At 37.9% G+C, this 20,461-nt stretch overlaps 2 protein-coding genes across 3 annotated transcripts; both read left to right on the plus strand.

The window, feature by feature from the left end:
• The first annotated feature begins 5,389 nt into the window (after window positions 1–5,389).
• On the plus strand, window positions 5,390–10,914 carry LOC306881113 (mitochondrial ubiquitin ligase activator of nfkb 1-A-like). 2 transcript variants are annotated; one of them, XM_079435026.1, is made up of 5 exons: window positions 5,390–5,486; window positions 6,244–6,394; window positions 6,538–6,625; window positions 6,729–6,849; window positions 7,849–10,914. In XM_079435026.1, the coding sequence occupies exons 2-5, from the start codon at window positions 6,278–6,280 to the stop codon at window positions 8,564–8,566; spliced, it is 1,044 nt and encodes a 347-aa protein (XP_079291152.1). In that variant the 5' UTR covers window positions 5,390–5,486; window positions 6,244–6,277; the 3' UTR covers window positions 8,567–10,914. The 2 variants fall into 2 exon arrangements, with proteins under 2 accessions (XP_079291152.1, XP_079291153.1); XM_079435027.1 differs by having other exon boundaries at window positions 5,450–5,598; window positions 7,849–10,908.
• Window positions 10,915–17,922: 7,008 nt separating this feature from the next.
• On the plus strand, window positions 17,923–20,461 carry camk2n2a (calcium/calmodulin-dependent protein kinase II inhibitor 2a). The gene is made up of 2 exons (XM_079434565.1): window positions 17,923–18,358; window positions 18,866–20,461. The coding sequence occupies exons 1-2, from the start codon at window positions 18,190–18,192 to the stop codon at window positions 18,934–18,936; spliced, it is 240 nt and encodes a 79-aa protein (XP_079290691.1). The 5' UTR covers window positions 17,923–18,189; the 3' UTR covers window positions 18,937–20,461.

Consider the following 20,461-nt stretch of genomic DNA (forward strand, 5'->3'; position numbering starts at 1 on the left):
TGATGGGGCATTTTCCCCATGCAACCTCTTAGCCACAATGTTTAAATTTCCAAACTCTTTCAATCAATGCTCCACAAGTACTTTTACAATCACAATCCCTTTTATTGCCAGATACAATGGGTTTACATGTACAAGGAATTTGCCTTTGTGTACTGAACAAAAATACAACAAAGAAATTACATTTTATAAATAAATAAATGGACGTTAATGCTCTAAGCAAATCCTGCTACAAAAGAGTGTATGCAGACGTGGTTCATTCCACTGGTTAATACATAAAAATACACTTTTGAAATGGGTAAATAACTTAAAGAATTGAAGATTTTTTAACAATTTTATTTAAGAAGTCTGTGCTACAAAAGAAAATGTAAACAAATGTGATTCATTTTACATGTGATTTTAGTATTACATTGGTGTCAACAGTTTTTTTTAAAGGCAAGCACTGGCCAACACATTCTCTGTGAAACCATAGTTCACAGGTGCTATAAATCTGGGAAGACTGCATGTTGCACTTTAAAGCCAATGTGCCCATGTTCATTTGTGAAATATCTTGTATCTCATCTCATTTGTTTAATAAAAAATATATGAAATATGAACATTATCAAAATTCAGCTGAAAAATCTGAACAAAAACAACAAAGTTTCATGAGCTTTAATGGTTATAATGGGAATGGCCACCTGGGTTCTTGTTTTAATCAAAACTATAATGGTCTTTGCATGTGGGTCTGTAACGACAATGTTTTGTAAATTGTGCTTAGTGTCTAGTGGATTCCAATTCAGATACATACAATCTCAACCATACAAACAGAAAAAGTTCTTTAAACAAAGTAAATTACACTTTACAGAAAAGTAGTGCAACCTATTATTATTAAGCATTGTTGTTACTCAAAGAGAAATGCTGCATACATCTATTTTTTCAGTTCATTGCCAATGTTATGAAGTCTACATCACACACTAAAAAGGTCAATCACATCTCTTTGTTTCAACATCTGTTGAAATCCTCTGTCAGGATGTCAGAAAATGTAACTACCATTTTATTGGGACTGTAACATGTCATTAAAGTTTAATAAAGTAGTTTATTTAAAAAGGCCTAGCAAACCTTGAAAAGTTGTTTGTGTTCAAATCAGCTTTCTATAATCATAGCAGGCTAAGTGATAATCATTAAGGAAATGTGTCCTCGTTAAAACCGTTAAGCTACCAGTTTCATTCTATCCGAATGACAAGTCCACAGACGCTCCATATTATCAAAACAAAAATTAATCAGTCAATTGACAAGCCTATATATTTCACTTTGTGTAGCGAGTTGTGGTGATTTAGTGAGTGAATGTGGATAGTTGTGAGTTAGTGAGAGAACGTGATGGATCCTGTAAAAGTCAGAGAGCTGGAGAATTTTCTTCTCCATGGAACATATCCTCCTGGATGTTCCAAACTGGATAAGTTCATCATTAAAAGAAGAGCTGAAAGCTATATAGTGAAAGGTAAGCCTTAAAATTGCCATTTTAGTGGCACAAGTACAGCAAATAATTACCTTAGCCTTTGTCTATTCTATATCAGATGGCCTGCTTCACTATATATGTCGGAGGCGTAGGTGAGGTGAACATTTGGCCAGAGTGGTCACCTCACCAGAGGAGGCAAATTATGTTTTTGTTAGCCTCCATGCCAGTGATCAGGGGGGTCTTGTGGAGAAAATGAATGGAAGCTGAATGCAAGATACCCTTCAGAAGTTCCTGATAACTATGAGGTGGGTTCTTGAATATCAGATACATCTACTGAATCTTTAACTGCTGTTAAAACTAATATTAGGAATCTCTGTGTTTTATCTTTCAGGTAAATGATGAAATGGTGGAGAGAACAGTGACATCGGAAGCCTTGACTACTGGCCTCCAAGATCTGCCAAAAGTGCGCAAAGTGGTCTTGGAGAATGTAGAAAAGGTTAGAGAAAAGGTGAGGAAGAGGAAGGGTCTGCAGGGGGAGGAGCACAGATTTGAAGTTGGAGACAAAGTTTTGCGCAAAAATGTTCGAGAAGAACAGCAAAAGGGAGGAAAAATGGGAAGTGCCATCCCAGTCCCTTTTACAATAGTTAACATTGAAGGTAAAAGTGCGGAGCTAGTTTCTGAAAAAGGAAAGGCCACGCTGAAGGTAAATGTGGACCACCTTACCTGCTACATCGAACCAGAGCCAAGGTTGCCGCACAAATGGCCTAAAACTGGCGCTACCATGGTCATTTCTGTTCAGTGTCCTCCTACATTCCCTGTAGAGCCTGAAGAGACCCCACCTACATGCCCTGAGCCTCAAGAGACCCCACCAACAGGCACGTCTCTGCAGCACTCTTATGTAAGTCCAATATATGCTATGTAAAAGGATTCCCTGAAATTCTGCACTAAATAACATTAAAGTTTTCTTCTTGTTCCACACAGTCTCCAACTGATGCCTCAGAAAGGTATGTTTTTTTTCTTTTCTTTTTTTTTCTTTTAATTTTTTTTACCTTTTAAAAGTTGATTAAATAAATTGAATTGTATTTATTTATTTTTTGTAGTGGTAGAGGCTATCTAAAATTGCCATTTTAGTGGCACAAGTACAGCAAATAATTACCTTAGCCTTTGTCTATTCTATATCAGATGGCCTGCTTCACTATATATGTCGGAGGCGTAGGTGCAGGACGTGAACATTTGGCCAAAGTGGTCACCTCACCAGAGGAGGCAAATTATGTTTTTGTTAGCCTCCATGCCAGTGATCAGGGGGGGGTCATTGTGGAATGGAAAAAACTTGAGATGCCATCAGCTCCAGATTCTACTGGCCTGGCATGGAAGAGGACATCCGCAAATGGGTGAGTTTTATTCTTGCCTACTTATTTGTGGCTCATTATTTTAAAGAAAAATCACTAAATTGCTAGAATGTACTTAAAACAGAACATTAAATTCTGTAGATAGCCCAGTGCCCTGAATGCCAGGCCAGAAGGTCTACATTGAAGGAGAAGAAGGCCTACATCCCTTTAACTTTTAATTTTTTTTACCTTTTAAAAGTTGATTAAATAAATTGAATTGTATTTTTTTTTTTTTTTAGTGGTAGAGGCTATCTGGGCTCGGAAAAACAGGGGGTTTTGTGGAGCAAGATGGGGCCCTACAAATTTTTTTCTAGAAATTTGAGGGATCATCTTGCACCTGGGAAGTAGCTAGAAACTGAGGTAAGTTGTGTTTCCTTATTAGCCAATGGGTTTGTGTTGCTAGAAGTATACATAAAGATGACCACTAATGTGCTACTGTTTTTAGATCATAAATGCCTACCTCACCAGTTTGGTGAAACAGTACACCACAGACTCCAAAAGAGGCTTTGTAGTAGACTTGGCAAGTGTGGCAAGGACGTCAAAAAGGACTGAGGAAGGTAAGCACCCTACACTGCTTTATTGACCATGTGGAAAGGTCTATCTTGACAGTCACCTGCTTTATTGTAGCTGGATCCACTGGAATATGATGTGCTAATTGGAGTTATAATTGTGTATAAACCACCACTGGACACTCATTGTAGGTTCCAGAGTATCCTAAGATCAAATATTGCTTATTAAGATCAATAATATTTTTTTGTTTGTTTTTTTCCATATGTAGTATTGCATTATCAAGGTTGTTTATCCAAAGGAAAAGCGATGCCTCTACATAAACCCATTTGGGGCTAAGTCAGTGGATAGAGAAAAATGCAGAAATGTAGGTGATTGCAGATAAGGTGTGCTTTTTTTGTTGTTGTTTTTTTTATTAGTGAATTCATGTAGATGAATCACTTGCATGTAATTTATAGAGCCTTCGTGAGACAGAGGGGTGTCAATGCTTCACGGTGGACATGTGCCACGATAGAGCATCCACTTCAGATGGATGGCACATCTTGTGGGGCTTTGGTGTGCAAAGTAAGTTTAACTGCACATTTTGTACTTTCTACTTACTCAGCTATATCCTTTTTATATTGTGAATAACAATTTTTTCTCCTAACAGCTAGCTGAAAGTGTGCTTTTAAATAAGCCTGCAATGTTTGAAACTAATGATCAGGGCATATTTGCTATAAGAATGGAAATAGCCAAAAGGCTCCTTACTATGACTGGTAAGTTTTTATTTAAATTTTATTTACTTTTTTGCATTTGAATGCATAGCTATTTTGTACATTAATTCAACAATTACTTTCTTACACAGATGACCTGTCTCCGCTCTGTAGGGCTTGTGGCACTCATTCTGCCCATGAGCAGTAAGCTTAACCAAAAATGAGGATGTATCTACACGAGTCCAAATATGTACACTTTCCCTCAATAATGTTTTCTTCACCAGATTCAATGTAGCACACGCGACCTATGGCTTCACTGGAACTGTGTTGGCCAGCCTCCCATTGAGGAAGACTTCCTTTGTCCTGCTTGTGTGTAGTGTATGTGTGTGTGTGTGTGTGTGTGTTGTAAAGCTGTGAAAAGTGCTATAGAGGTATAATTTGAATTGTTTTTCACCTTTATTAATATAGCGCTTTATACAATGCTGATTGTGTCAAAGCAGCTTTACAGTGTCAACAGGAAAATAGAGGACAACAACAGTCATTTTCCAGCTAAAGTCAGTTCATTGATGATTTAGTGATGTCATCCACTTCAGCTCTCTTCCAATAGTGTGCAATCAGTCAAGTGTCCCCAACTAAGCAAGGCAAAAGTGTATTTTTATGTATTAACCAGTGGAATGAACCACGTCTGTGTACACTCTTTTGTAGCAGGATTTGCTTAGAGCATTAACGTCCATTTATTTATTTATATAATTTAATTTCTTTGTTGTATTTTTGTCCAGTTTTGATTGTGAAAGTACTTGTGGGGCATTGATTGAAAGAGTTTGGAAATTTAAACATTGTGGCTAAGAGGTTGCATGGGGAAAATGCCCCATCAGATATTTGTCCATATCGGAATCCTGATTATTACTGGTAGTGTTTTACTAGTAGTTACACTTTAAAGGTTGTCTTGGATAGTTAGCAGGGTTTTTTTTAACATTGTAAAACAAGAAGTGTATGTGGGCAGCCTGCCAGTGTAAGAATGTGTTTTGCTAATGATCCACTGGATCGAAACATACGGGCGATCATACCATTCATTTGTAAACATTACAAGAATACCAAAATCGTGTAATGAGCAAGTGTTATTAGACAGCTTAATATCCCGTCAGTTTGTGCTTTCAGGGGTAGCTGCAGCCTGGAGCAATGGGCGTGCTGAAATGAGGCGTTCCGAAAGGTGAATCAGTACAACAAAATATACCACTAACCCTACCCCCACACCCTGATAGACAGCTTTGTCGACCAATCATTAAGACCTTTCTCCACGCCACTACCTTTTGGCACGCCCTAACCTTTCACCACGCCCATTGCTCAAGCCTGCAGTTATCCCTAGACTTGGGAGCGAAGGACCTGAACCAGGAAGTTGGTCACCAGACGGAAACCAGTTAAACCCTAACACCGGAAATGAATTCAGGAGTATCGTGAGTGTTAAAGGTGATTCTTATTCACGCGATATTCATGTTGTTTCAGACAGGACTTTAATATTTATTTATGAGCATGTACATGTGTAATCGTGTTCAAAGTATTAGGGTTAAAGTCTTTAAAGGTAATTTATGGGTCACATATTTCATTTTGACAGCCTACATATGCTTTGCCTTGTTTGGTGATCTGTGGTTATTGTTATGTATGTTTCATTGTGGTGGTGTTATGTCGGTTTTCCTTACATCAACGATCAAAACACCCAAAACTGCATAATTGAAATGTTCAAATGTGCCAACTGCAAACAATTCCGATGTAAACAAAGATTTACAAGGTTTTGTCATCTCTCTCTCTGGCTTTAATTTTTGCGTCTATCGGTCTGTAATCAGCTAGAAAATGTTGTTTGTTGGTCTGAGGTTCATTCTGATCTGTATAACCTATAAACTATAACCTTCAATCTTTTAAAACGTTTTCAAACCAGGCTCTCAAACGTTTGTAGTTAATGGCACAGATTTTTATTTTTTTATTTCAGTTTGGGTCAGTTAGTTGATTAGTAATTTTAGAGATTATTTAACGTGCCAAACTTTAATGTCAACTGAACCCCATGACATAAATTATTTAAATTGGACATTTTTTGAACTCCTATTTAGGGAAGCTAAAGAAACTAACCTGTGTTAATGTAATCAAAAGCATTTGCTAAATGATCACCATAGGTTCTGTTGATTCATCTTGGACCCTACACCTGTTCATTATGATTTCATTCTGTGTTCAGTTGTCTAGAGAAGAGGAAGAGGGTGAGGTGGAAGATGGAAGATTTCCCCATCCGGACAATGGAGATGGTGTGTTTGGGTTCAAGTTTGGCTCTCTCTGGTCTGTTTTATTACAACTACAGGAAGAAACGCAAAACTGTGGACAAACTTAAAGTGAGTTACATTGCAAAAATGACGATTTAGATAGTAAACATGCAGAATTAGTTCCTGGAATTAGTTCTTTGGATTTAAAGTGCCTGCTACACAAGATTAGGTGAATCCCCTAAAAAAGGAAACTAATTTGTTTTTGATGCAAGGAAGCTCCAGTTTTGCCGCTGGATGAAAAGTTAGCAGATCTTTTGAATGCCACACCAGGGAAATGTCTGCAATATGTGGTCATCGAGGGTAACATTCATTTTCCATTATATAATGTCTCAGCTGATCTATAGAATATAACTGGATCTCTCTTTCACTTCCACTGACTTGTTCTCACTTTCTCTCTCTGTAGGAACAGTGCAGCACATAGGGGAACCATTAAGGAGTCAGTTTCAAGAAGGCACTGTTGGTGTCATCCAGAAACTGGTCCTCCGAGAACACAAACTTGTGTGGAACAGTTTAGCACGCACTTGGTAAATCCTGGTCTCTTGCTCATATAAATATACATAAATTAATACTTTTGTTCAGCACGAATGCATTAAACTGACCAAAAGTGACAATCGAGATATTATAATCAGTGTTGGGGGTAATGTATTACAAGTAACGCAATCTTTTTAATTTAGAATTTCTGTTTCATTGTTGTTATTGCTGAATAGTGTAAAGCTTTCTTCTCCTGCGTCATATTCTTCATGAAATTAGTTTGAGTTGTGCTCTCTACTGTACAGATATTAATTTACATTTCCTTCAGCCTGAGGCGTATTCGTTTCACTTTTGTTGTGAAAGAGCTTTTACATTTGTAAAATAACTTTTTAAATTAAAAAGAAACGAGCAAGCCCTGCCAAGATTTAAAAAGTAACACAACACAACTCTTGAACTGCCTCTTTGGTGCTGACATTGTATATCTCCAGCAGCTACAGCAAATAATCAGTAATGGTGGAGGCGGACCGCAGCTTCTCATTCAGGGCTGTGTCTATGCTTACAGGGCAGCGTTACAATTGGGTGGGACTTTTTCCCCTCGGTGACGTGAACAGAGGGAGAATCTGAAACTCCTTGTTCTGAGAGTCTGTTTATGATTTTTTTAAATTATAAATAAATGAGTGGATTTTTACCATTATAGGCTGGGTATTTTTTTTCTCACACTGCGGCCACACAACTGTGTTCAAACACCTTATAAAAGTGATTTTTGCATAATAGGTCCCCTTTAAAAGTAACTTTCCCCAACACTGATTATAATAATACAAAGCCTTTCTATTTCAAATAAATGCTGTTCTTTCAAAGTTTCTATTTATCAAAGAATCATGTAAAGAAAAAAGTACCACGGTTTTTCGAAAACATTAAGCAGCACAACTGTTTTCAACATACAATAAGAAATGTTTCTTGAGCAGCAAATCAGCATTTTAGAATGATTTATGAAGGATCATGTGACACTGAAGACTGGAGTAATGATGCAGAAAATTTGTCATATCTTTCAGGACAGACAGCGAGCGTGTGCTTCACCAGCGTGTGAATGCTGTGCCCTTTAACCTGCTGGGTGTGAACAAGGCATTTGTGCGTGTGCTCTGTCCCCTGGAGGCCACGGGTCCCAATATGGAAATCGTCCATGAGAAGTTCCATCAGGCCAGTTACGGCTTCACGGACCTGATCGGTCAGTACCTGAGCGGAGAGAAGCCCAAAGGTCAACTTGAAACAGAGGAGATTCTGAAAGTGGGCGCGTCTTTGACCGCAGTGGGCGAGCTCATCCTGGACACAGACCTCCTCCCAAAAATCCGCCCACCCACCGACGGCTCAGAGTACTTTCTGAGCACAGACGACTTTGAGACCCTGCGGCTGGAGCAGGAAGGGAAAGTGGAGGTGTGGAGGGTGCTGGCATGTGTTTGTGCGTTGGCAGGTGTGGCTGTGCTGATGTGGGCGGGACGCAGGTACTATCGGCAGCTGAAGTTGCGGTGGGAGCAGGAGAACATGAGGAGGGAGTTTGAACTGATGGGCGCAGGAGAACAAGGAGAGGAGGAGAACGGCGTGGACGTACTGGAGAACGCGTGTGTGATATGCCTGAGTAACCCACGAGGCTGCGTGCTGCTGGACTGCGGACACGTGTGCTGCTGTTTCCGCTGCTATCAGGCCTTGCCACAACCCATCTGTCCCATCTGCAGGCAGAACATTAAACGTGTCGTACCTTTGTTTCAGGTTTAAGAGACATGGTTTAATCTCATACAAATGAACAGTTGTGCTGCATTTACTTGATTTACTTCTCGAAACAGCCTTAAACTTTAAAACAATATTATACTGTGAACAGGACACTTGAGATAGAAGCAACACACGGATTCCTCATACGCACTTTAGTTTTACCATTTTAGTTTTCCATATTCTTATGGAAGCTTATTTCTTCCACAGAATAAAAAAATCAGCAATATCAATAAAAAATTCTATCTATCTAAAAAAAAAAGTGAAAGTGTGGCCAAGTTATGGTGACCCATACTGAGAATTTGTGCTCTGAATGTGAACACCCACCCGGAGCAGTGGGCAGCCATATTGCTGCAGCACCCGGGGAGCAGTTGGGGGTTCGGTGCCTTGTTCAAGGATCTCACCTCAGTCGTGGTATTGAGGGTACAATCACTACCCCCCACCTACAATCCCTGCCGGACCTGAGACTCAAACCCGGGACCTTTGGGTTTACTAGTCCAACTCTCTAACCATTAGGCCACGACTGCACCTACCGACCGATCGATCAATCAATCAATCTTTAATATATACATAATAGTAAATTCAGATTCCCAAATCTGACTTGACAAGAGGCTTTCCAAAAGTGTTATTGACATTTCAACAGTATGAGTACGCTCATTTTACACAGACTGTTAGTCAGTGCAGTTACATTATTACACCAGGAGGTGGCAGCAAGGGACAGTCTATACGAGTGAGTCAACTAATGCCATTAATTCAGTGCATTGAACAGTGCTGATGCAATCATGGGAAATCCCCTTAAACACTGACAGGATGCTATGATAAAGATAAAGATTTCATCTTTTGACAACTGATGGCAAACTGATTTTTTCCACAAAAACATGACTTGACTTAAAGGACAGACGCGCATGCTCTCTCTCTCTCTCACACTCAATTAAATTCAAGTGTGCTTCATCGGCATGACAAAAACTATACATTTGCATTCCCAAAGCAATTGCAGCTGGGCTGCTTACAAATAGTGCACATACGTATTAGCAATAAGAATAATTGTAATAATGTATAAAAGTATTTAGCATGTAGTACAAAATGAATTACTAATGTAAGTATATAAACTAGAAATAAAAAATAAGATAAGGGATTAGACAGATTTACAGAGGCAAAATGTACATCTAAGTAATATAATAGAGTAATATGGTTTAATATAGTCTAGATGTGCTGGAAACATCAGATCAGAGCAGATTGTTTTCTCTTCTATGGTGATCTCTCTCTGTGTTCAGTGCAAATCTACAGAACCTAATAACACATCACAATGGTACACAGACGTAAAAAGGAGCCAGTTGATGTAAGAAAATACATCACTCTCTTCACTCTTATGATTATTAACGTATTGAACATTCAGTACACATGCATTAAGTGTAAAACAAGAAGGGCATAGCCTCATGAAAAAAACATGAACATCGTGGTTGTTGAGGTTGCATGCCATACTCTGCGGTTGGCTTGTCAGTAGCGCCATATTACAATAATGAGGTTATTGCGACAGCTCATAATTCTCTCATAATTGAACATTTAAACCCACAATAACACTTTTCTTCTCTTGCAAGTTATTACATTGCAAGTTTACATCTTGCAATTCTGAGAAAAAAAGGTCTGAACTGTGATATATAAACTTTCATATAAAACTAAGAAAGTATGTATGAATTGTGAGATTGAGAGAGTCTTATTTTTTATTCACTGGTAGAAATAAGCTTCCAACTTCTATTTAAGTGAAAAGTAGAGTTTCTCGGAGCTCAAACATGTCACATTACATTAGTTTGGGAGAAAATAGCATAAAGTCAGAGCAAACATGCTTTGATATTTGAGTGAATATCCTGATAAACAGATGTCTTTGTGTTTGACTTTGTTTATTATTCTATTATCTCATGTTTGGCACTTATCAAATGGTTCAAGATTTTTAATTTTTTTTCAAATGTTTAATATGGTAAGCTTAGTGCCTTAATTTATGAAAGAGATACTGCACTGGGTAGTTTGTTTGTTTTTGAGTTTTCGATTTCCTTTAAGTCTTAATTTTAAGCTTGTCATGTAAAGTTCTGGACTACTTTGTTTGGTCAATAAACACTTGCGTACTTGCTGTTCTTCTGTTCCAGCATTATTTGAAGTTTTCACATACAGATCATAAGTACCTCAGTTGTTGCTACACTCAATATATTGCTGATTTATTAGTGCTCGTGACATGGAAAGTCATAATTCTTCTGAGAGAGATGTGTGTGTGTTTGCCAGCAAGGAATCTTGCAAGTCTTCTTATGCAACAGCTGCTGTGATCCTGTTACAAATAACCTCTATAAATTACCCACAACAACCTTACCCTTGCCTTCTGACTTTTTTTCTTAAATATAAGCAAATGAGATGCAGAATAAATATTTGAAGAAAAAAGACTTTGCCAAAGTCAAACTGAACTTTTGATGATGCTGCATCTCCCAGTAAAGCTTGTCATTTTACATTAAACCACTAGAGGGCAAAGGAGGGAAAGACTAAAGTGAAGGAAATTTATTTGCATGAATCAATGGATCTCTTGCATTAATGATTTTATAATTAATTCGCATTAATTTTTTAATTTTCATCCTCTGCCCCTGCCTCTTGCCCTTCAACTTGAAAACTTATGTTCAGCTGCTGCCTTAAATTTTTAAGTATTCAAATTGGCTGTAAAAGTCATTTCGACTTAAATTATATTAAACTGACGTTAAAAATCAAGTTAAATCTCATATAAAAAAAGTTTAAACTGGTTAAATTAATTTTATGATTTAAATTCATAAATATTTGTTTTATATAATACATATTATTATAATATATATTTGTTTCATATAATATATATTGTTTTATATTTTGAACACCTGATCAATTTCATTAATAAAACATGCAGAGAAGTACTGTGATGACACCATGGTAGAGTGATTGCATCAGATAATAATACCATGGCACTTTTATATAGTCAATGGTATATTCCAATGTTTTTATTGTTAACTAAAACTAAAACTACTAAAAATATTTTTGTTAATTAAAGCTGAAATCAAATAAAGTTTGATTAAAAAAAAAAAAAAAAAATGAAAATGAGAAAATGCTTTTGTTGAAATGCAACTAATTGAAATAAATAATTTTACAAAGTACTAAAATTACTAAAACTAAATTAGAAAAAAAATATGTAAAGCTAAATAGAAATATAACATAACTAATGAAAAATGCACTAAACTTAAGCTAAAATGAAAACTGTTAAAAATGAAAATTATTAATATATACTAAATTATAAATGATACTAAAATAACACTAGCTTACGTTCATCCGCCAACAATATTCATATACCATGAGATTTACATAAAATCCAATATATTTCAGATAATATCATGGTCATATATTCAAGGAATATCTTAGGTCCAAAATAAAAAACAAAAAACAGGATAATAGGTTTTTAGAAGAGAAGACAGCATAGTGTTCAAAAAACCTGTAATGCTGCTTTTTTGTAAGTGAAATCTGTCATGATCTATATAAAATAGCTGACAACAAGAACAACAACAGCACAAACAAAAAGACATTTGCTACGACAGATGTGACAGGAACACAAAAAGTCTTGTAAAATAAAATGTTATCCTAGCCACGTAATTCCTTATGCCTCTCAGCATGCAGCTGTTTGTAGCGTGCCCATGGCCTGTGCCTCATCTGCGTACGCATCTCCAGTGATGAGAACACAGACCTGCTTCTGTGCCGCAGGCTTAAACAGGCTGTCTGTATCATGTTCCTGCTTCAGTGTTTTGATTAAAATCTCCAGAGGAAAGAATGTGTGGGTGTGTGTGAAAATACAGTGAACTGCCAACCGATGCTCAAAGACACTCATCAGCCGGTGCCAAATACACTGCCTCCCTGATCTTCTGCAGGAGCCAACATCTCACATTTGACCCAGCAGAGCCAAAGTAGCAAAGAAGAAGGTGGTGTTGTTCTCACTTTTACTTTACAGGTGTTTCTTCAACTACTGTAATGTCCTACACTGTAAAAAAATGGCCGTGATTTTAATGGTAAAAAACTGTGAAAATGCTACACTAAAAACCTGTTAAATGGTTAACGGTAAGTTCCTGTAAAATTTACAGCGAAAAACCGTAAACTGATGTTCCCAGAATTCCCTGCGTTGCATTTCAAATTTAGTTTGAAGTTGATGTTTTTTCTTTGAAATAACTGTTTCTTCTTAGTTTTTTCATATCAGTTATGTTTATTAGGGTTGTATGCTACATCAGATGTTGTTAAATTAATGTTTATTGCATATTTCAGTTTAATCAGTCTCACCATGATGGTGTTCAGTGCTTGTGTGAATGACACTGTGCACCTTCTATATATGTTATATTGAAAAGCTGCTTGTGATAGGCTTTGGTTCATCATGTGACTTTCTCATCACCACCTGCATTTGGTGGTTATCAGTGTATTTCAAAGATACAAAACAGATTTTAGTACTTCAATAGGTTGGTATATATCAGTTAATGAGATTACGGTATTTAACTGTAAATTTAAGTTAAAACCGTAAAGAATTGTTGTTACTGAATTTTTTACAGTAGAATTCCGGCAACCACAGCTGCCGTTCTTTTTACCGTAAATTTTACGGATTTTTTTTTTCACAGTGTAGGGATTTGAATCAAAAAGTGTCTTGGAAACCTTCCCCAAAACATGCCTTTTATGTTTTACACTAGAAAGGTTATTTTTTATAAAGATTATGTTTTTTTATGCTCACCAAAAGTACAGTAAAAACACGAATATTGTAAATAAATTATTACAATTTAAAATAACTGTTTTCTTCTCATAAACATTTCTTAGTCTAAATGCTGAAAACCGTTGAGCTGCTTAATATTGTTTTGTGAAACTGTGACACATTGTTTCTTCAGTATTCTATGATGAATAGAACGTTTAAAAAGAACAACATTTGAAATAGAAAACTTTTGCAACATTATAAATTGGTTTACTGTCACTTTCGACCAATTTAACATATCCTTTAATAGTAACTAATAATAAAAGTATTCGTTTCATTTAAAAAAAAATCCTAGACCCAGTCATTCAAATAACCATAAACAAATATGTTTTTTTAAAATAGACAAATTTAATTAATTAGACAAATGAAAGAAAATATAACGTGTATTTTCATAAATTTACTGCTAGCATTTGAAGTATGCTAAATACAGACAATAATATCTGTAAATTTTTCAAATAATATTTTTACACTTTAAGCATAAATCAGCAAAATTTATACTCATCACTTATCTTATTTTAGGCATATTCTTCACTGACAATGTTGTTGCCTTTGTAATTAAGTACACTAACTTTTGGTGTACACTAAGTTTTGTTAGGGGCAAAATTATTTATTGTGGTGGAAATCACATTTGAAAAATCATATTTTTTCCTAACGTGACCTTTCAACTGAAAAGGCAGCGCATATATCTCACATATACACTGCATCTGCACATTTCATCGCCCACCCCTGAAAACTGTGCAGTTGTTGCTCCTTTCTGTTCTCAGTTTTTCATTTGACTAAGGTTTTTGTGATCTGGTGTTTTTTGATGCTGGATAGAGAGTGAGTCAGCAATTACAACGCATGAGTCAGCAGAGGCCAGTGTGACCGCAAACGCTCTCCCAGAGGACACTTTCACACACAGCCCACTTCTGTGACTGAACACAACACCTGACAGAGGGAAACAAGGACACTAGACTGAAAAACACAAAGAAAGGAAGAACTTGGTGGCGCTGTAATAGGAAAAAAATGTCTCTAACTGTTGCAAACTCAAGTGTTTTATATTGTAGGAATCACTTGAGTTCAGCAGGATTGTAATGTTGAAGTATAACAGACATTCACCCATTTGAAACACCACCGCTGGAGTTTTTAATTTCAGACTCCGAGCCCAGACCGCTATGGTTTTCAAATGACTTTTCAGTATGGATCGGCCTACTGTCATTCATTCATTTACTTGAGCAGTGGAGCGGCACAGACCATGAAAATCCTTTTGCTCAGGAGGACAGTGAAGATATGAAAACGAGCTTTGAGAACTGCAGTCTTCTGAGGATTGTTGCCATGCCAACAATCTAATGCTTGAGTTGATTCACAGAAAAAAAGCCTACATGCTCACTAGTTGTAATGCTGCAGGGGATACAGTAAAATATAGGTTAGCGGTTTGTTTTGCATTGGTAAAATGCAAGAGTAAAAAATATAAATAAATCAATTAAAGATCATTTTAGGGCCCTTGTGAGCTCTAGCTATGTCTCATAGTAGGCTATATAGATTGAAAGAGGGAGAAAATATTCATGTGAGGCAGGTGTATCATTACCACAAACCTCTACTTAGCCTTCATTCAAACAAAATTAATTCAAAGGAAGTCTTGGATAGACAACAGGTGGGCTACGGTGACGAACAACTTCCGGCATCTGAAGACCGACGCTGAACGTGACGTACGCTGATGACGCCTGCACAGTGTTACGGTGACATTTCCCCGGTACACCGGTGAGTGAATCTATTCGCGCTAAGCGATTGAAGATTGAAGATAATGGTCATTACAATTTCCAACATAATAACAAAATGAAAATAAAAACATGCTACTGTTCGACTACAGTTCATTCAAATTTAACTTTATAGCCACAATAGCGTGCAAAAGCGAAGAGAAACTATAGGTAAACACTGCTTTGGATGGCAACTGTATTCATGTGGCCAACTAGTAGAAAGTAACACGTTTAAAAGCGTTCCTTTAAACATTTACGGAATAAAATGTAGCCTACTTATAAAACTTTTTTGTCTTGTCCGTTCACTCCGAGACCAAAAACAATATTAGCGTCCACACCAACTGACAATAACGTTCTGTTTATTATAAGTTTTATAGGCCTATAAGTGTGGTGTGGACTTTACTGTTCTCAAATCTGGTCTATGAACTTCCGTTCACTCACCACCAGAGGTTACTCGCTCACTACATGGGCTGTATCCGAAATCGCCCCCTATACCCTCAAATAGTGCACTATTTGAGGGGACAGCCATTTTAAGTGGTGTTCGAAACCATAGTGGATGTTCTGGAGTGCACTCATTCAGTCCCACAATGCACCGCAAAAACGAGTGTACAACCGATGTACACTCAACACTAGAGAATCCCCAGAATGCACTGTGATAGTCGCACGCCGAGTGAATTCCCGCGTCTCACCAGAATATGGTGCCCGCAGCTGAATGTGGGGAAGTCGTGGCCTAATGGTTAGAGATTCGGACTCGTACTCCAAAGGTTGCGGTTCGAGTCTTGGGCCGGCAGGGATTGTAGGTGGGGGGAGTGAATGTCCAGCGCTCTCTCCACCTTCAGTACCACGACTGAGGTGCCCTTGAGGAAGGCACCGAATCCCCAGGCGCCGCAGCATAAATGGCTGCCCACTGCTCCGGGTGTGTGTTCACGGTGTGTGTGTGTTCACTGCTGTGTGTGTGCACTTGATGGGATAAATGCAGAGCACGAATTCCGAGTATGGGTCACCATACTTGGCTGTACGTCACTTTCACTTTTTCACTTTCACTTTGAATCATCCATCGATTTTAGTAGCGATCGTGCACGGCGTAATACAGCGTAATACAACACAGATACAAAATTAGTTGTAAATTGACTATTAGGGTTTATACGTAATTTCCATGACAGAGTTCAAGATATATCCTTCAATCTTACTATTGAGCTGCCCGTATCAAATGATTATTAAACAGCAAGCAAACTATGCAAAAGCGACTTCCTCTTCCTCTGGGCCGAGTATTGTATAGCGCATATCACTCTCCTAGTGATAGCTACTCTACGGAGCCCACGCAGTTATCATAGTATTGCCTTGTGTGTTTTCTAGTGTTTTGATTCTTGTCCGTGTTTCCTGGATTTACCCTTTGCCTTGCCATTCGGACTTTGTTTGCACCTCTCTTGGACTATTGGTCGTGTGCCTGGATTATCTCTCTGCCTTGCCCTGTTGGATTTTGTTCGCTGATCGTCGACCCACGCTTGCCCTAGGATTACTCTTTGTCTTGCCTGTGTTGTTCCTGTTTGCCACTGAATGAACCTTGCTTGTTTTGTAACCACGCCTTTGAATAAAGCTTGCAAATGGATCCGCACGTCTCACGTCTCGTTCGCCCCGTAACACTCATAAAATTAGAACGATTATTTACATTTTATAAATATAGTTATTGTTATAGTTATCGTTTTTGGTGGCCCTTAACGGCCCCTAATTTTACAGCTAGGCCTACTAAATAGACACACTCAAATAATATTTTCACACTTTTTGCATCTACTGAAAAAATTACAGATTGATTGGAAATTAAGAATACTTGTTTTCTTTTGTCATGTTCTTCTCTGACACTGTTGTTACTAACTTTTGCAAAGACTCTCTGGGGCAACACTAGCATTTGTTATGGTGGAAATTAAACCTTTAAACCTTCAAATGCATATTGAAACTATATAACTTCTATAAATGTTTATTCAATTTTCATATAATATTTATTTCATTATTTGTTGCTTAAATAAGCAATGTTTCAAAAACGTAACATTTAATACTTTTTATTTTAAGATTGGAAATCTGGGTCTGGGATAAGGCTAAAAAATCATGCATATTAATAAAGTATGTAAAAAAATGCATTTGAAAAGTGGCAACACAAATTAATGGGAAAGGAATGGGGAAAATGTACTAGCCTGTGTGACCTGCATTAACAAAAAATATAGGGCCTACATAGGCTATGTTTTAAGAAAAAAATAATTGAATAATTACATTTCACGGGTTTGGAACAACAAAGGTGAGCAAATGACAATTTTAATTGAATTGTGTAGCTTATTATCCTTTTATATTCATGTTAAACAATTGGAGAATTTTATGCATTCGAAGTTTATGAATTCGTCTAGACGTTAGGGCAGATCAAAAATCTCCAAAATATTAGATTTTAATTAAAATGAACCCCTACGACAAAAATGCCCAAAGTTGAAAAATAGGCTATAGCCTATAGGGCCTATAAGCCTATTGCAGCAAAATGTAACGGCACAATAAAGGTTGCAGTATAGAGTTGTTGATATCTAGAGGGATCTCCATAAACCAGGTCTTGCGATCTTTTCCTCTTTTAAGTTCCAAACTACAGGCTTTCCAAAGACCCCTGCGAACACCGTGCGTAAGGAGCGACTGCAGAGCGCCGTTCAAGTGTTTCCTCTCGCCAGTCTCAGCTTTCGCCTGATGGGGCCACCCTTGCACCTCTCTGAGTCCCCATCTCGCTCTCTCTCTCCTAAACACACACACGCCCGGATGGATGACTTCACTGTTCCGCCCGGGTTTCCTTTATGATCCCGGGATCTCCCGTGTCTTACAGCAGACTTCACCCGACCGCTGATGTAGTCGTACACTCAGCCGCTCTCTCTCTCTCTCTCTGTCGCTTGCTCTCTCATTCTGCACCGAGCACTCCAGTCCGTTTGGAAGTTGGCGGTGCGAGGAGTCTGACATTTACGCGCGGGGATATCTACGCAAAAAAAAAAACAAGTGCACTTGTTTTGCGGGGATAGTTGCCATATCCACCGTAGCTGCCTATATACATCAGTTCTTTTGCGCCTTCTGCGTCGTGAACTCGTCCTTCAGCAGTCATGTCCGAGGTTCTGCCGTATGGAGAGGGGAAAATGAGCGGATACGGAGCGGACAACGATGTCAGTCAGATGTCCTTCAGCTGCGGGCTGCAGGACACCAACTCGTTCTTCGGAGCGTCGCAGGCGAAAAGACCTCCAAAACTTGGACAGATCGGCAGAGCGAAGAGAGGTGAGAATGCTATCCAGATTGAAGATAATTTACTGAAGTTAAAGGGGTTTCACTCACCTTTTCTTCCGTGCAACACAACAGGAGATGTTAGGGAGAATGACAGCCTCGATCACCTTTTGCATTGCATGGGGGGAACAATATGCAGTAAAAGTGAATAGTGATCGAGCCTGTCAGCTCATAACACTTCATAAAAAAAATCCATACGGGTTCACAATAACATAAAGACGAGAAAATAACAATGCATTTCAATGCATGCATATTTTGACGTTGTCAGTTTGACATCTGTAAAAATATCAAACTATCTCCCTCAATATGTAGGCTAAATAATATGCAACCCGACTGAGAAATTACCTTTTTACGTGATATTGTTACGCATTTATATGCATTTTAACGCATTTGAATGCGTTTGTTGGTTGTCAAGTCTTGTTGCGCAGTTTCAAAGCGCACAGAACGCACATGCTAAATTGGCGAAGTCTTGACATCAGCTATCTGTCTTCTTCTTTCCAGTGGTCATCGAGGACGACCGAATAGATGAGGTGCTGAAAGGCATGACCGACAAATCATCACCGGGCGTTTAAACCCGCGCGATGCCTTGCAGACATTTCAATTTTTATCACCGATTCGAAGCACTTGTCGGTTGTGCATGTGAAGAAGATTGCAAAGAGATGGAGAGACGGTGGCACGACGCTCGAACCACGAGGAGACAAAACTAAAAAGGGAAAACGCGAATTAAAGAAGGGAGTGACGGAATTTCCTTTGGGGTTTGCTGGCAGTTCTCCGATATAAACGCAATGGAAGCTTTGAGGAAGATGTCGGAGATGCTGTTGAGGCTGCGCGCTGTGGCTCATCTGTGAATAAAGATGGATGGACCATCATCCACGACCATCATCTTCCAAAAGCGCTGTAAGCAACACGAAGTTCAACCGAAGACTGAACCGCATCTTACACTCTGTTACTATAGATGTACAGTATCTTAGCTCAAAGACCTTCCCCATAACACACACACACACACACACATGGATCTGCCTTGAGCGTCGACTTCAATCCGACTGCTGCTTTTAGAGACAATTTAGACTTCACACACAAAGACATTGAGCTCCCATAATGATAAATGAACTATATGTACGGATGGTGCAATGTGAATATTTTCTTTCGCTATTTTGCATCATTTTCTTTTTCAGAAATTGAGAATATTATCATATACATGCCCACAGGTGTTGAAGCGTGTAGTCTTTGAAGCGTCGTGTGGTGATCTATTGTTTTGCCCTTCACTGCATCTGAATTGCGCACCTGCGCCACGGATTCACATCATCAGTACAGCACAGAGGAGCATTGTGCATTACCACCTCTTGTAATTAACCTAACATGAATGCATCTTGATTTCTTCCAAGCCTAATTTTATACATTTAAATTTTTGTTTTCATCAGCTCCTCACATTTCTTTTATTGTTTCCATCTCTTTGCATGAACTTTCACTCCGGTGCCAACAGAGGTGCCACCATGAATCTTACCCTGGCACGCTTCTTTTAAAAAAAAGTCATATTTGTATTTTTATATCTAAATATTTGTTATTTAAAATTATATGCTAGTATGTCGTCTTAAAGATTCATCAACAATGATGTTTATATTTCAGAGAAAAATCTTTAGACAGGGACGAGAGTATAAATCAGTTTGGTTGGGAAAAAAAAAGACTCGAATGGATGGGTTTTTTTGCACACACATCTGTGTTGAACTACTGTTATATGGAAATCGTAAACTGTGACTTGAGCTTTGTTGATGAATTTGTTAGAAAAATGGCGATATTAGAAATCTACTGCACTGTTTACGAATATGTTCAAATAACTTCTTATTTGACAGGTTTTTGGACATTACGTTTCTTTTGTTGATTTTATTTGAATTTTTTGCTTTGTTTTGTACCATTATTCTAAAGAAACTGACTATGGTTTGTTGTGCATGAAACCTTAATACTTTTCAATAATGGAACATCGTTTTATTAAGCAAAAAAAGCAACAAAAATGTCATGACATTCTAAGAATGAATTATTGCATATTAAAATACCATTTTCACTGTATTTGGTGAACTAATAAATGGTGGAAGAACATAT

This window comes from Barbus barbus, assembly GCF_936440315.1.
Source record: "Barbus barbus genome assembly, chromosome: 15".
NCBI classification, from domain to species: domain Eukaryota; kingdom Metazoa; phylum Chordata; class Actinopteri; order Cypriniformes; family Cyprinidae; genus Barbus; species Barbus barbus.

Excerpts from the sequence above, each read along its gene's own strand:
- camk2n2a (XM_079434565.1), top strand. The coding sequence starts at position 18,190 with ATGTCCGAGGTTCTGCCGTATGGAGAGGGGAAAATGAGCGGATACGGA. Across the intron at positions 18,359-18,865 it reads GATCGGCAGAGCGAAGAGAG|TGGTCATCGAGGACGACCGA; the intron begins GTGAGAATGCTA and ends TCTTCTTTCCAG.
- LOC306881113 (XM_079435026.1), top strand. The coding sequence starts at position 6,278 with ATGGAAGATTTCCCCATCCGGACAATGGAGATGGTGTGTTTGGGTTCA. Across the intron at positions 6,626-6,728 it reads GCAATATGTGGTCATCGAGG|GAACAGTGCAGCACATAGGG; the intron begins GTAACATTCATT and ends CTCTCTCTGTAG. Across the intron at positions 6,850-7,848 it reads AACAGTTTAGCACGCACTTG|GACAGACAGCGAGCGTGTGC; the intron begins GTAAATCCTGGT and ends CATATCTTTCAG.